This window comes from Argentina anserina, chromosome 3 (genome assembly GCF_933775445.1).
Source record: "Argentina anserina chromosome 3, drPotAnse1.1, whole genome shotgun sequence".
In the NCBI taxonomy this organism is placed as follows: Eukaryota; Viridiplantae; Streptophyta; class Magnoliopsida; order Rosales; family Rosaceae; genus Argentina; species Argentina anserina.
This window is the reverse complement of record NC_065874.1, coordinates 11,084,853-11,102,066: the sequence shown is the minus strand read 5'-3', so window position 1 is coordinate 11,102,066 and position 17,214 is coordinate 11,084,853. Positions and strand designations below refer to the sequence as shown.

Genomic DNA, 17,214 nt, shown 5'->3' with positions numbered 1-17,214 from the left:
TATTTGTTTTAAATAAAGTTCCAAAATAATATAAACCTAATCCACCAAGATCGATCAACATAGGAACATTGACCTTATGTATGCGCGCGCTCACCTCCAATCTTCCCAATACTTTTCTACAAATCACCAGAATATATATCATATATATACGTACCATTAATGAACATATATTCAAATCTGTAAACATATATATACGTACATCATTTTCCACCTCCTCCATTAGCAAAAGTCTTCTTGTTCATTTCAGCTGTCACGCGGGAATGAACACGCTCGGCAGAAATGATGCATATTTCATTTTCGTTCTATGTGCAATTTTATTAGTCCAAGTCGAAGGCCGTTCCTTTCGGTATATTACTACTGTTATGTCAAGTGGTCAATCGGTTTCAGACGGTGTTGATCATCATCATCATCATGATGTTGGGTTCAACCAAAGTAATGGAACGATCATAAGCTCCTTCCATCTTCTCAAAGCCGAGTCCAACGAGACCTGCGAGCAACTGTACGGGTTCTTGCCGTGCTCCGACAGTGTTTACGGGCATGTGTTCTTGATGGTGGTGTATGAGTACTTGTTGTTCCAAGGAGAGTCGTACTTGGCAGCCGGAGGGGAGCAGATCTTCAAGATTCTGGGTCCTGGTGTTTTCGGTGCCAGTGCTTTCCATGTCCTTGGCGCCCTCCCGGAGTCGTTGTTGCTTCTTGGTACGTATTCAGCAACCTCTGCCTCTTTATTAATTTCCGGCCATGCTCGCAGTTTCTTCTATTGCCAAATGAATCTTGTAATGTCATCGAGAGTGTCAATCTTAATTAGAGGATCGACCATTAATTATTTTCTGAAAATGAAAACTGACGGATATATAGTTCATTGATGATCAATCACTTCGTTTTCTATCAGCAAAATAAGACTGACAAATATCAGATATGGAAATACAGCTATCATAAATTATTTTGCTGGATATATATCGATCGCGACCATGAATACAGAGAATATATAGCTGGCATTACTGTAGTTTCTATAATTCTCATGACCAAAGAAAATTAGATAAAAACATGTGGCTTCAATCATCTACCTGTTTTTGCACATGTATTAGACATCGTCGGCTGTATCATTCATGATCTTATCATCCAATTAACATGTAGTCTTGTAATAGTGGTGGGATTACATGCTAGAACATAGTGTTCACTTGTTGATGCATATATAATTAAAGGTTTGGCAATAAGCCAATGCGGTTGTGCCTTGTATGAAAAGCAAGTGAGGAATGCAAAGACTTTCCTTTTCAAGTCGACTATTGTACATCTTTGAAGAATCAACGTAATTTTTCACTGTTTTGGAAGTTTTTTTTTTCTCTCATGAATATTGTTAAAATATACCAAAATAATGTAGGGTTAAACTCAAGATAACAACCTGATCGATCATCATCTTGCCCTGGATACCATTGATGTTTGGTATTATAGATATATAGTATAGGATTTGAAATTAAATCGGCAGGCAGGTAATGTATATCAATCTAGTTGAAAGGCTAGTGATGAGAACTGAGAAGAACCAATATTTTTGTACATAGTAATCCGCGGTCGTTAAAAAAGACGCGGGCCATTTTCGGTAATACAATATTTGCTCGAGAGAGACGACGTAAATTTTTCATGATGTACAAAATCTGTGTATATAGGCGTCAAAAAACATAGATCGAGTGTGTTAACTTTGCCTTATTAGGTGATGATTACTCAAATTTGACTGTTGTACGTACACATAGGATGCATTTCTTTGACTAATTTTGAATGTTGAATAACTATTCACAGCTTCTGGGTTCTTTAACACCAAGGAAATTGCTGAAGATTATGTGTACACTGGAGTCGGGTTGCTGGCTGGAACTTCAATTTTGCTCCTAACAGTACTTTGGGGAACTTGTGTGATTGTTGGCCGGCAACACTTCACAAGTTGTAATGATGCAAATTCGTCGACAGCTTTGTCGTGGGCAAGAACACCTGCATTATTGACAAGTCAGTTTTCTTAATCTCTTCTCAAATAATTGCAAGTTCTTTCCATATATACACTACCAAGTACCAACATTAGTTAAGTACGACATACAATAACCGTTCATGTCACATGACACGTTACACGCATACCAACAATCCAAACAATCCAAACAATCCACGCACATATAAATGGGTTTGTAGCATGCTCACTAAACCAAAGTAACCAGCATCCTCACATTCATTTAACTTAGAATTAGGACCTCTCTTTAATCTCCTACTTTTAATTATTAGTTTACCTAGCTAGTTAGCTCTCATAATTTGGAAGTTAATTTAATTGTTTGTAATTAGAACCTTAATATTCGCTCATTTCTTTTTGTCAATATTTTTTGTCCTTGAATTATAGATTGTGGTATTACAATCGATTTGGAAACCAGCGTCCTCGCAAGAATTATGATCTTCTCAGTGATTCCATTTCTTATAATGCAAATCGCGAATATCTTCCACTCCATTTATGTTGAAAACATTTTCATCTTGGTTGCTCTCGGCGTTTCTATTATATTCCTACTGTTGTACTTCATCTATCAGGTACGCACATTCACGACTAATTTGTCAATGAACTCACCCTATTTTTTTAATATTACAAATGTCTGTGAAGTACTCATGCATAACCTCCATTATCTTTACAATGTTTAAGTACAGGTCTTCCAGCCCTGGGTTCAAAAGAGAAGATTAGAATTTGTGAAACATGGCAATTTAGTATCAGACATTTTACAACATGTGCAGAAACATGCACTAGGGAGAATCCTTACAGTCCAAGGAGCACCTAATGTACGTGTCATAAGAAGGTACTAAACTACTAATTAAGGGTTCCGTTTTTGTTTCTCCTCTCCTAAGTACTGTGAAAGATCAACGAAAGATAATCATATATAAGACCGGTTGGTGACTGGTGAGTTTGAGTGTTTCACCACCAATTCACAGTCTTGCGCGGAATCAATCCATACATGTCGATATTCTTTTCAAATTAATCCGCATTATGCCACTGATTAGGGTATGAGATTTTGCAAATTGCAGAACCGTGAGCCCCATTTTGGTATGTATACCAACTAATCGATGACGAATATGTTGCAGGCTGTTTGAGGAAATGGATGAAGATGGTGACGATCATATATCAGTTCCTGAAGTAAAAAACCTTCTCCAGGAAATCAATTCCACATCATTGGCAAATGATGAGGACAAAGGAATAACAGAAGTGATGAAAAAGTTTGACATCGATAATAATGGAAAAATTAATAAAGATGAATTTGTGAATGGCTTCACAAAATGGGTTGATGAGTACAAAATACTGCATAAAGAGAATACTGAAAGATCGCTGGAGGACATGTATCAGGTAATATTCTGCCATGCCATGTATGATTCCACATTTTACTTTACATTTATGCAAACATCCAGAAGATAAGTGTTTATTGATTGATTGCCTATTACATACATTTGATGATCTATATATAAGCTAATTACAAGTGGAGTTAATCATGCTAAAGTGAATTGCACTAACTAGCACTAACACACACTAACTAGCACTAACAAGCACTAACACTCCCCCTCAAGTTGGCGCATATACATCAACCATGCCCAACTTGCTAAGTGCGTCATAAAAAGCCTTTTTAGACACTCCTTTTGTGAGCATATCGACAAGTTGCTCTTCTGTAGGAACAAAAGGAAAATTAATGACCTTTGTGTCTAGCTTCTCCTTTATAAAGTGACGATCAACTTCCACATGTTTTGTACGATCATGTTGCACAGGGTTATGTGAAATATCAATAGCCGCTTTGTTGTCACAGTACAGCTGCATAGCACTCTTAGGCTCAATGCCCAAATCTTGTAGCAAATTTCTCAGCCATAACAATTCGCACACTCCCTGAGCCATACCTCTGTATTCTGCCTCAACATTAGATCGGGCTACCACTTTTTGTTTCTTACTCTTCCATGTAACAAGATTACCCCCAACAAAGGTAAAGTACCTTGATGTGGATCTCCGATCTGTAATATTTCCAGCCCAGTTCGCATCTGTGAAGCCACAAATTTCAAGGATTTTATTGTGATTAGAGAACATTACTCCTCTCCCCTGAGCTGATTTCAAGTACCTCAAGATCCTTACAACAGCATCCATGTGATCCTCGCTGGGATTATGCATGAACTGACTTACTACACTTACTGCATATGCAACATCTTCCATGTAACAAGATTACCCCCAACAAAGGTAAAGTACCTTGATGCGGATCTCCGATCTGTAATATTTCCAGCCCAGTCTGCATCTGTGAAGCCACAAATTTCAAGGATTTTATTGTGATTAGAGAACATTACTCCTCTCCCCTGAGCTGATTTCAAGTACCTTAAGATCCTTACAACAGCATCCATGTGATCCTCGCTGGGATTATGCATGAACTGACTTACTACACTTACTGCATATGCAACATCTGGTCTGGTATGTGATAGATAAATCAGACGTTCAACTAGCCTCTGATAACGAGGTTTGTCAGTAGGGACTTGATCTGGATACTCTGCTAACCGATGGTTCTGCTCAATAGGAGTATCAATGGGAGTGCAGTCCAACATACCTGTCTCTGTTAGTAGATCAAGAATGTACTTCCTCTGACACAGATAGATACCATCACTTCCCCGGGCTACTTCAATGCCTAAGAAGTACTTGAGTGTACCTAGGTCCTTCATCTCAAACTTTGTGGCAAGCTGTTTCTGTAATTTATCCACCTCAACAGAATCATTCCCAGTAACCACCATATCATCAACATATATAATTAGGGCTGTTACCTTCCCTTGTTGATGTTTGAGAAATAACGTGTGGTCTGAATTACTCTGTTTGTAGCCAATCTTCCTCATGAATTGTGAGAATCTTCCAAACCAAGCACGAGGTGACTGTTTAAGACCATACAAAGACTTTATCAATCTGCATACGGAGTTACTTGGAGAAGCGGCCATATATCCAGGCGGAAGATCCATGTATACTTCCTCCGTTAGTTCTCCATGAATGAATGCATTCTTAACATCAAACTGCCTAAGTGGCCAGTTCAAGTTAGCAGCGACAGAAAGCAATACCCGGATAGTGTTTATCTTTGCAACAGGTGCAAATGTCTCATCATAGTCTATGTCATATGTCTGGGTGAACCCCTTCGCTACTAAGCGTGCTTTATACCGGCTTACTGACCCATCTAGATTATGCTTCACTGTAAACACCCAACGACATCCTACTGTCTTATTGCCATATGGTGGAGGTACAAGCTCCCAAGTATTGTTCTTTTGTAATGCTTCCATCTCTTCCTCCATTACTTTCCTCCATTTTGGATCTCGCAATGCATCCTGCACTTTGTTAGGTACTGATACAGTAGATATTTGATTCACAAATGACTCATATGACTTAGATAATCTTTTGGTAGATATAAAATTCGCTACCGGATACTTGGCTGTAGTCTAAAGGGTAGGTTCATATCTTTTTGTTGGTTGACCCCGAGTAGACCTATTTGGCAAAACATATTGTCTACTAGTAGCTCTAATAGAATGACTAACCTCAGGTGAGTGATCTTCTGTACCAGAAGAGCATTGGTCAGGTGTAGAAACAGTAGTATGAGAGGTATGAGGAGCAGTTGTGTTTTCATCTGCTGGTTCCTGAATCTCTGGAGTGACTACACCGCCGGAACCATCCGGTGGCGCCTGTGTAGCTGCTACATTGGTAATCTCAACTGAACCTGTCACCATATCTACTAGCTTATTTGTCTCCCCCTCTCCATGATATAGCTCTTCAAAATAGGAATTCTCCCCCTGAAGAGCAGTATCAGAAGGGGCAAAATAACTCATGTCCTCAAAGAAAGTAACATCCATAGTGACATAGTACTGCTTGGTAGGTGGATGATAGCACCGGTACCCTTTTTGATGGCCTCTATACCCAACAAACACACATTTAACCGCCCGGGCATCCAATTTAGACCGCTGATGTTTTGGAAGATGGACAAAAGCAACACAACCGAAAACACGGGTAGGAAGATTATGAAAAGAGGGTAAGGAGACATGGGATGCAAGTACCTCATATGGAACTTTACCCTGAATGACACGAGAAGGAAGACGATTAATGAGGTGGGCGGAAGTGATGACAGCATCACCCCAAATATACTTAGGCATATGGGCACTAAAAAGAATACACCGAGCCATTTCAAGTAAATGACGATTTTTCCTTTCAGAAACGCCATTCTGCTCGGGTGTGTAAGGACACGTTGTTTGATGAACAATTCCGTGTGAGTTAAAGAACTCCTGAAAGACATGATTCACATATTCCCCCCCCCCCCATTATCAGAACGAAGAACTCTAATTGTGGCATTATATTGTGTTTGCACAGTGGTATAGAAGGCTTGAAAAGCCGGGAAAACCTCATTTTTATTTTTAAGAAGAACAATCCACGAAAGACGGATGCAATCATCAATAAATGACACATAGTACCGCATTCCTGACACAGTAGACTCTTTGGAAGGTCCCCAAACATCAGAATGAATTAATTCAAAAGGAAAAGTACTTTTATTAGATTTACTAGGGGAATAGGTAGACCGATGACTCTTGCCCAAAACACATGTTTCACAATGTAAAGATGACTCATCCACACTGAAAAATAAAGTAGGCATAGATTTTTTCATAACACTAAAAGATGGATGCCCTAAGCAACGGTACCATAACCAAATTTCACTTAGCTTATCAGAAGTGGAGATTAAAGTGGTCCGAGATTGTACCCCTGGTTTCTCCCCCGCATGTGTCTGATCTAGATGAAACAACCGGCCCCTCAGATACCCCCGACCAATTAACTCTCCGGTGAGAAGATCCTGAAATATCACATACATAGGAAAAAATGTCACAGAACACTTAGCGTCAGTATTTAATTGGGGAACAGATATCAAATGATGAGATAAAGCAGGGACATAGAGCACATTGTGAAGCTCTATAGTGGGAGTAATGCGAACAGACCCTTTTCCTAAGACGAGAAATGCCTCACCATTAGCATTAGTAACATAGGGTACAGGTGAAGGAGACAATATGGTAAAATAAGATTTGTCATAAGTCATATGATCAGACACACCAGAATCAATAATCCATGTATCAAAGCCAACAAAGTGAGAAATATTTAGAGTTATACCAATTTTACCATGACTAACGATGGATGCAGTAGGGATGAACATTATGTGACAAATCAGAGGTTATACAGCGGAAGCACCAAAAAATGGATATAAACCTGCCTTGGGTGTACGTGCACTGTCAGTGAACCTGCACTGACAAACAAGACAACCAAATCTAGACCGGGTCGGGCAGAAGATGGACCGGGTCGGGCAGAATGAAGGACCGGGTCGGGTCGAGGATGGACCGGGTCGGGTCGAGTGGAGCTGGGCTAGGCCGGACACTGGGCTGGGCCGGGTGTTGAATGTTGGGCTCCAAAATCCGGGTCGGGTCTTGGAAGGGAGCTCCACCAAGAGAAGGTATTAGAATCGGGTTGGAGGACTTGGAATCTGAAGATGGGAAGTCTAGAAATTGTGGGTCTGCTTCGGAAGCTCTACCGAGAGTGGCGACGCGAAGGGGTTGGCGGCGTCCTCCTTGCTGGAGATGAGCTGCTCGGGGTGAAGAGCTGGCGGTAGGTGTCGGTGCGGACCTCGTTGATTACGGTGGGCTCGAGGTCGACGAAGATGGCGTGAGGGACGTGCTTGACGGCGCCGGTCTCGGAAAGAAGGTGTTGAAGGCATCGTCGCCGCGGCCAACGGTCTTGTCGCTGAAGACGACGGCCGGTGAGGTCTGCGCCGGAGAAACTTGCTGGACGAGACTCGCTACCGGAAGGGCCAGGAAGGAGAAGAAGACAAGCTTGTTGAGCTCGCTGCCGGAAGGAAGGGGCTCGCTGTCGGAAGGAAAGAGCTCGCTGGACGGTGGCCGGCGAGGTCTCTGAAAGAGTCAAAATTTGAGCTTTTTTGGTAAAATCACAAGAAGGGTGTTGTTCTTGTTCTGTTTCTGAGCCCCCACGAATGGATTGTTGGTCTCCTTCTCTTGCTGTTGACGACGAGTTTCAGAAGCTAGCTTTGAGAGTGAACCCTCCAAGGGTTATAGTTGATAATATTACAAGCAGGAAAGCCACTTTGATTAAGGTGGACAGTGCAAATAAGCGTGGGAGTTTCCTGGAGGTGGTTCAGGTTCTGAATGATTTGAATCTAATTATAAGGAGAGCTTACATCATCAGATGGAGAGTGGTTTATGGAATAGCTGATCAACAAGGGAATAAGCTCTGTGATGATGGAATAAGCTGAGCGCATTCAACAGTCTCTGGGACCAAGATCGCGGAGCTTCCGTGCCTTGAGAAGTTCTGTGGGTGTCCAAGCTGCCTCAGAAAACACTACTATAGAATTGACTGGAAGGGACAGAGCAGGCTTGCTTTCTGAGGTCTTTGCTGCTCCGCCGAAGCTCGTCTGCTCGAAAAGAAACACAGAAAAAAAAAGACAGAGCCGATTTCTGCTCTGATACCAAGAAGATAAGTGTTTATTGATTGATTGCCTATTACATACATTTGATGATCTATATATAAGCTAATTACAAGTGGAGTTAATCATGCTAAAGTGAATTGCACTAACTAGCACTAACACACACTAACTAGCACTAACAAGCACTAACACATCCATCTCTAAGTGTGAAAGATTAGAAGATTTTGCTTATATGTTTCTATCTCCTCGATCATTTTTCTGCCAAAGGTCCTAATAATTAAATATTGAAGTGATCATTAATGTGCTCGTATATAAACTTCTTTCAATTCTTACTGCGCAGGTCTTTCAACCTTGGATTGAAAATAGAAGAAAAGAACGTGAAATCAAGAAGAATTTGATGTCAGAAGTATTAAGACAAGTCCAAAGCAATTCCCTTGGAGCGATTCTTACAGAGAATGGCATGCCTCATATGGACAATATTAGACGGTAAGAACACATGAAAGAAACTCCTTAACTAAATTTACACCTTAAGTACCACCGTTAGATAGATTATGGCCGGATATCATTGCTTGCTAAATCTCTCTGAGAGATGGGATTAGCAGTACGTGTAATCCATATATACAAGTTGTTCGACCTAGCTATATATATGATAATTGTGATATGGTGACTAATCACCAAGTCTTTCTGCATGAAACAACAGCTTGTTTGAACAGATTGATCGAGATGGAAACAATAATATTTCAGAAACAGAACTAAGAGAACTGATCATGAACATCAAGTCTGGTAACATTCCACTCGAAGTGGATGAAGCAGTTAACAAGTTGGTAGAAGAACTTGACACAAGTGGAGATCACATGATTAATGAGGAAGAATTTGTTATAGGATTAACAAAATGGATAAATATATCCCATGGTACCCAAGCTCAGCCGTCATTAGAGTCGGAGGACGATCTCTACCAAGTAAGTAAACTTAACTAAGCATGATTTTCTCCAAAATTATAATAGGAAATGATGAATTGCAAATTGTACGTGCGCATTAGCCTGCAGGTAGTAACACCAATCACCTGATCGAGCTATTAGCTGGTTAGCTATTGCTTGCCTGGAAATTGTTAGTCAACATCGATCGATTAGATACCATCATACCTCATTTGATGCATCTTATATGTGCAATCAAACGAATGTTGCTCGAGAGAAATGTATTAGCTGCTTTATCGTCGCCATACATGACAAAATGCATGGCTCAAAGAATCTAGCCCGATCCGGCCAAGCATGCATGTTAAACAAATCTAAACCCAAAAAAGATTAAGCTATTGAGGACTAAACTAGTACAATTCATTAGTTCAGGCTAACGCGTTCGACTATAATAGTTGAGAAGTTTAATTCTTCAAAAAATTAATGATTCTGCAGAGAACTTGGGATGCTACAGATAAGCTGGTCGATGAAGAGACTGAAAGAGGTGGACCTGTTGACAAGTCATTCTGGAGTTGGTTCAAGGCCATTTCATATATGGTGTTAGGGTTTCTTGTGCTAGCAGTTCTAGCAGAACCTCTCATAGATAATGTTCAGGACTTCTCCACTGCTGTAGGCATACCTTCTTTCTTCGTAGCTTTTGTGCTTGTTCCGTTAGCAACCAATGCTAGACAAGCAGCTTCAGCCATTAGTGCAGCAAGTCGCCAAACACCAAGAACCACTGATTTGACATTTTCGGAGGTAATATTTGGTGTCAAAGGCCTCACCTGTTAATCTGTTATTTTCATTCGATTCTTAGTTTGTCGCTCTGACGTAAATATCAAATTGAGACTACGATTGATTGATTTTCTTTGCATGCAGATCTATGGTGGGGTTTTTATGAACAATGTGCTGGGATTTTCTGTGCTTCTGACCATAATTTATGCTCGCGAAATGACATGGGAATTCTCTGCAGAAGTATTAGTAGTTCTAATAGTCTGCCTTGTGGTAGGTCTCATTGCAAGTTTGAAATCAACCTTTCCTCTGTGGACGGCAATAGCTGCCTTCTTGCTCTATCCACTATCCTTGCTTCTAGTCTATATTCTCAATGATGTCATCGGATATACCTAAATAATGATACCTCTAAAGTGAAGAAGTTTTATTTTTGGTACTTAGTAGCCACATTTGGCTACAATTCTGCCATTATTTTTTGTAAGATTAGATTTAATACATAAAGTGATTCAATATAGTACCATTCTCATATATATTGTAATAACCCGATTTTTCGGAACAGTTATTAGATTGTTTTAAAATTTATAAAGTTTGTGAAATTCATTAAACGTGTTTGTTTCGCTTTGCGACGTCGGAAATCGGAAGCGGAAACGTTATCGGAACTTTTATTTAGAAAAACGTTACGTTTCCGCGACGTGAGAATCGACTTTTGCTCCGTCGCTCGTTTGTGAAAACTTCCTTCACAAAAGTTGTAGAGCTAGTCGATACGAGTTCGTAGACACTTCACGCGTTCTAATCGAACTTCGTACGTGAAAGTTATTAACGACGGAAGTTGTTTCCGATTTTGGAAGGGTGTATAAATAGAAATTTTTAGGGATTATGGAAACCCTTCATCCGCCTCCCTCCTTTCTCTCTCTGTCCCTCTCTCAAAAAATCACCACCGACGATATGCCCCTCCGGCCGTCCGTGTCACACACCGCCGGTCCAGGAAGCTTCGCATGGACCACCGCACACGACCCCGAGCTCGAGACGCCTCGCCTCGCCGCCGTGAAGCCGCGCGACGTTGCCAAAGTTTCTATGTTTTCCTCCGCAATTAATATGTATATGTACAGTATTACATGAATAGTAATACGTGAATAGTAAATTGTGAACAGTAATTTCGTAAAACCACAAATTTGCTAGACAGTGAAATATTATTACTGTTTCGGTATTTATGGTTTTACGTAACGATTCTAAATCCACTTCTTATCTTTTCAAGGTGATCGATAATTCAAGTAAAGGATTTACTTTCGGCATCGTGGAATTACGCTCGAGATTATAAGGTGAGTAAAATCTCACAATGACGAATATACCCTTGTGAAGATTCAAGAATATGCTATAGTTTTAAGAATGAACTATGATATGTATTTGATATAATAGATTGTATATGTGTATAAATGGTAAATAGGTACATATATATGGTTTGCTATATTATATACTATCGTAATTTCCGTTGTGAATAAGTTCATTTTGGTGTTGAGATTTACATATTGAGCATGTTGATTCGAATTGTACAATATGATGTGATGTTTATTGCATGTGGTTTTAACATGGAGTTTGTTAAAACGTTTTTGTCTTCGGAAGTGTTTATGTCTTCGGACGTGTTTTTGTCTTCGGACGTGTTTGTCTTCGAACGTGTTTTTGTCGGAACCTAGCCTTTGGCTGGGTGAAAGTTACGATATAGTTAGAGCTCTAGTCTGTCTGCCGGGGTACTGCATAAGAGGTAACAGATGGGTTATCTGCTTATGAGTACCCATATATTTTGATATTGGGTAACATGCGGTTGTCCAATGTCGGCGGCATACTACATGAGGGGTGCAGAGGTGTACCAACGCTCATGAGTACCCGTATTATAAATGCATTTGGGTAAACATAAGTGTTGCCCAACTTCTCATGAGCATATATATTTTTACATTGTTAGACAACCAGATGGGCCGTCTAATGAGTCATGAGTGCGTTTATAATTGATGTTTTATGGATTTTCGTATATATATTTATGCGAGTTGTATTTGTTGTTTTACTCATACGAACTGCAAAGCTTACCGGGTTTGTGTTTACAATCCCGGTGCACCTATTCGATTGTGTAGGGGATAATTCCGCATGTGTGGATTAACGGAAAACGACGGACCACTTTGAGGACCCAAAGTTGATTTTATCCTATCTTGTGGTGAGAATTTGTGTGGTTTCATGTGAGGATTTGTGTGGATTTATCTGAGGTTTATGTGAGGATTTTTACATTTCCATTTGATATAATGTCGAATTATAAATTTGGTTTGTAATAATCAATTGGACTGAGTTGTATTTTGAACTCAGTAATGATCCGCTGTGACCTTAAAATGATTTTGATTTTATTGAGATTGTTTTAGAGTTTTTCATGACTACAAAATTTGAGTTTCATACTCGAAATTTTGGGGTCGTGACATATATAACCTCCCAAACTTCAATATTTTTTTGTGTAACAAACTTCAATAGTTTTGTAATTGCATATATCAATTATCATACATTTTCCGTACTATTCAAATAACATGCAACAAGGAGCGAGTATGATAACCTATCCAATTTTTCACTAATGAGTACGTATCAAATCAATAGACTTGCTCATTTATTAGCTCAATCGATGCCCTCTTACACTCATGTGAATCTCTTTAGGGGAAAATAGCTTTTCTCATGATTTTACTCAAAAATGATCAACATCTTCCCCTTGGAAAATGAAAAGAGATCACTTCATTCACTAGAGACTAAACCATAGAGCTTTACTTGGGTGAGAAGAAACATTAACAGAACGAGAGCAAAAACAATTAACATTGTAGCAAAATTTAGGAGTCCAGTTTTGATTGGCCCAACTCTAAGCCCAAGTTCAAACACCTTTAACTACATTCGTCGCTCTCCTTCGCTCCCGCTCCCGCTCCCGCGCTCTCTCTCTCTCTCTCTCTCTCTCTCTCTCTCTCTCTCTCTCTCTAGGGGACGGCAGGACGCCTCATCTTATATACCAGCTGATTACCAGGTAATGCCTCTTAAACCCCATGCCCAACAGTGTTCTCTTACTAGAACCCCTAAATACCATTCAAGTTTTCTTGGGTTCACTTTATATTTCTACGAATTGGGAATTTTATTATTCAAGTCTCATGTTCTGATCATTTTCACTGAAGTGTACTATTAAGGTTAGAGTGACAACAATTGGGACCTTTACAGATATGTAAAACAGAAGAAGAATATATAAACTGGGTTTTAAGCTTTGGGTATCTGATATTTGGTCATTTTTAATTATCAGTCTCGCTTTATTTATAGGTTGATTATGAATAGATAGTTGTTTTTTATAATCTTGTGTGGTAATTGTTAATTAGTGGTGGTGATTAAGTAGATATCTTTGTATTGAGCATTATTGGGGTTCTGGGTTTGAATCCTAGAACAAGTAAGGTGAATGAGTTTAGTTTCTTTTGATGCGACTGTGGAAGACCATCGAAATGCAATTGTCAATTTTTGTTGGCAAAATCAGGGTAATGTTTGTTTTGATTGTCCTTGTTATAGACAGTGGCATATGGGGTTGAATTAATAAAAGGTTAGGATTTTTGTGGGTACATTATAGAGAAACTAGTTTGTTATTGTGCTTGTGGGCTGTAATGGGATAAAAGGGTCCCCTATTGTTGATGATCATATCCGTACTATGGAAGAGACTTTTTCTTTGTATGTAGTTCAACATCTTGGGAATTTCTGTGATAACATTCTATCTCTGGCTGTGCTAGTCGTGTGGAATTTAACGACTATTGGGTTTTCCTTGTATCATTCAATTCTAGCTGCACACATTTCATGACCTCCTTAACTTCTGATCACATTGGTGTTGCACTGTTGCCTGCTTCATTGTGAGAGAAGTATGCATATAATGAAATTTGTGATACTCTATCTTTTAGATGCATCTCATCTTGACCTGATTATCTATTCTTACTTTTCTAATGTTTATCCTATGATTCATACCAGATATATATGACCTAGAAATTTATAGCTGACTGGATGACTAAGATCTTTTTATTTCTTTGCTGTTATAGAGTGCTGAAGAAAAGATTAGCCTCTGCCTTGGTGATGGTGGAAGTGTGGTGTTCCCTTTTAGCTGCTATCCCTGCAGTGGTTGCAGGACAACCATTTTGAGTGACGAAACGATGTGATGACAAGCAGAATTAAATAGTGCTATAGGAAAGGAGAAGAGTTCTGAACTTTTGATGAGGTTTTTGTCTGCAAGAGGGTATGCACATCTAAGAGGATGCTGAAGAAAAAGTGTGCATTCTCAAAGGACCCAATTCCTGATACTTGTGTTTCTGTGTGCGGTTTTTCTGAGCTTGATGCTTGCCTGATGCATGTGCACGGACTGTTTGTGGAAATTAACATCAAGTACGAAACTGGAATGACATCTGCCTCCAAAGATGCCAGAGTGAGTGTTTGAAACTCTCTTCTTTGAGTTCTAATTAGTACATTTTCTTTCTGTTTAAATGAGAAGATGTATCAATATTGGTTTAATGTCGTATTTGTACCTCACATTTTGTGAACTCTCTTCTTGATTTTGAATGTAATTGAATTGATAAAGAGTGTACGCATGGACTAGTATGCTTGACTGCTATTATAGAACCTCTATTAATTTCAAGATTAGTTTAGTGGACAATAATGAAAGCTACTAAGATTACAGAAGTTAACAACCATCAGTATCTTTTGTGCAAGTCTGCTAAACATCCTATATACTTTTCGTCATGATCGGGCCATCCAACACATGCAGTCACTCACCACTCACCGTATCTTACCAATCATCCTACAACATTGAACATACTAGCAAATATATGGTATACCATCTATCTTAGAGCTACAATTCTTTCCTAAGACCATCTAAACTTTCAATATTTTTAGTTCATTTTATTTGCTTTGATACTAATGGAACTTTGGTAAGTTGTGGCCTAACCACAAGTATCCTGGAAGCCCAGCTATCTTGTGTACTGATCTTTTCATATCCATTCTTACTATTAGCATGCCCCTGTGGGTGTGGGAATTCCACCAATTCACATATGATGTTTGAACAATGAGAGCTGTACGGGATGCAATTGTTTCTTTGAAATTCCACCTAGCTTTATTGATTTCATATTTCCTCTTTGTCTGTTTATTTATACCTGGGTTGCCTACATTTCTCATCATCTCTAGAGCTTGCCTTTTCTAATAGTTAACTGCAGTTATTTTGCAACATTCTCATTTGTACACATATTTTCATGTTCAATACTTAGAGGCAGTATAAATTTGTGAAGTGTATAACTTTATGGGGTAATAAATGTAATGTTCATGATTATGTTGTATTGCCGTTTTATTTCTTATAGCTAATAAGCACTTAGTGACTGGAGATTGAAGCAAAGATGATAATGGTATGGAAGGGGTTGTGGATTCAAGATCTGTTTGATGTTGAGGTTTTTGATTGTATAATTGGAGGCAAGGGATTAGTCAATGTCAAAGATCTTGGCAGTTAAGGTTTTTTGTTAAGTGAGATTGTTGAGAAATTGCACCACTCATACAAGTTGTCAAACTCTTGTCTGTTAAGTTTCTAATTAAGTTTAACATGTGTGCATATTTTATTCCTTTTCATCTGGGAGATGTATATGTCCAGTATAAAAATAAATAAATAAAACCAAGGATAGATGGTGATGTGTTAGTGATGGAATCGGTAGTTGGTGCTTAATATAACGTAGTGAAGGCCATGAAGAAAAGTCTGTATAACTCTGCCGACATAGATATGGGGCGAGTATACCTCCACATACTTCATAATCTGGCATTGCTGACAAAGATAATGTTGATGGGTTTGATCAACCAATACATTATCCTCTAAAAGAGAAAAATTGAATACTGAGTGTCTCAACATGTTGATTGCGATCAGGGTCCAGAAGATCTTGTTTAATACACTAATCGTGTGTTCGACTTTCTAGATTGACTGGGTAGTTCTAATCTCCTTGTCTTCTGGTCCACTCGATTGGAATTTCCTTGCTGTTGAAGGAATCGTTTCAAGTTTCAGTTACTTGTATACTGAAGAATTGGTCTGAAGTTCCATATGTATTAGTTCCTAGAACTATTGATGAACTTGGCGTGCCTATTGAAAGAGATGACTCTTTGGTTGGACTTCTTGGATAGTTAGGTAACTCTTTCTTTCTGGTTGTGGTGTCTTAATGGTTAGCTGGTGTGACTCTTTCGTGCTGGGTCAAGCAAGAAGCTCACTTATACGTACTGGAAAGTGGTCCTTTGGTCTGGTCCCCCTATCTGATTATAGTTCACTTCTATGAACCCCCTGCATTTTAACATACTTTCAATTTACTCAGAACTTTTTCCCTTCACTATGCGAATATCCACATTTTCTTTCTTTTAATAGAGTGTGCACGCTGTAAATTCTTTAGTCAAAACCAACAATACTCAAACCAATGGCTATAGATAGTGCTGAAGACTTTTCGCAATTTACTCGCTAACCTGGACTCTTGGAACTTGTAGTTATTATTATGCTGTTGAGTACTGCAGTTACCAACCTGAAGTACAAACTAACGTGATTTACCACGTGGAATTATGTCAGAAATGGGACAAGATGGGAATTTTAGTTTTCATTCATTTCTGATCCAATACCGGAAGTGCAACAATATTTCAATAATAAAAACTTTAAAAGGATATACAGGTCACTCAGATCTCGCCTCGGCTCTTTGACAAGATCTTCACCAAACTACCTTTCCACTCTATGCACGGACATCTCAAGATTTATTGAGCTACTACATTAGGATCTCTTAATATTTATCGCATTTATATAAGTTCACATGTGCTTTCGATCTTTGATCTTGCGTTATTTCATAATGATTATTGGATGCTTATTATAAATAGGTATTTAAGCTCAATGTTTTTCTTTGTAATTGATAGTTTTCTTAGTAAATGATTATGGACAGATGCATCGTTCTTTTTCATAAAAATTAAAGGTTGTTTTTAGAGAAAATGAAAGGCCAGCAAATTGTAAAGATAAAGAA

The 17,214-nt window shown here is 39.0% G+C and overlaps 1 protein-coding gene and 1 pseudogene across 1 annotated transcript; both read left to right on the top strand.

Annotated features, from left to right (window-relative positions):
* Positions 1-215: 215 nt before the first annotated feature.
* LOC126788171 (sodium/calcium exchanger NCL-like) lies at positions 216-10,687 on the top strand. Its single transcript, XM_050514142.1, has 9 exons — positions 216-696; positions 1,792-1,992; positions 2,372-2,553; positions 2,668-2,813; positions 3,097-3,355; positions 8,818-8,963; positions 9,178-9,436; positions 9,884-10,186; positions 10,307-10,687. Exons 1-9 carry the CDS (start codon positions 261-263, stop codon positions 10,553-10,555), a joined length of 2,181 nt encoding a protein of 726 aa, XP_050370099.1. The 5' UTR covers positions 216-260; the 3' UTR covers positions 10,556-10,687.
* Positions 10,688-14,272: 3,585 nt separating this feature from the next.
* Positions 14,273-14,656, top strand: LOC126788184 (uncharacterized protein At5g64816-like; annotated as a pseudogene).
* The last annotated feature ends 2,558 nt before the right edge of the window (positions 14,657-17,214 follow it).

Excerpts from the sequence above, each read along its gene's own strand:
- LOC126788171 (XM_050514142.1), top strand. The coding sequence starts at position 261 with ATGAACACGCTCGGCAGAAATGATGCATATTTCATTTTCGTTCTATGT. Across the intron at positions 697-1,791 it reads GGAGTCGTTGTTGCTTCTTG|CTTCTGGGTTCTTTAACACC; the intron begins GTACGTATTCAG and ends AACTATTCACAG. Across the intron at positions 2,814-3,096 it reads AATGTACGTGTCATAAGAAG|GCTGTTTGAGGAAATGGATG; the intron begins GTACTAAACTAC and ends AATATGTTGCAG.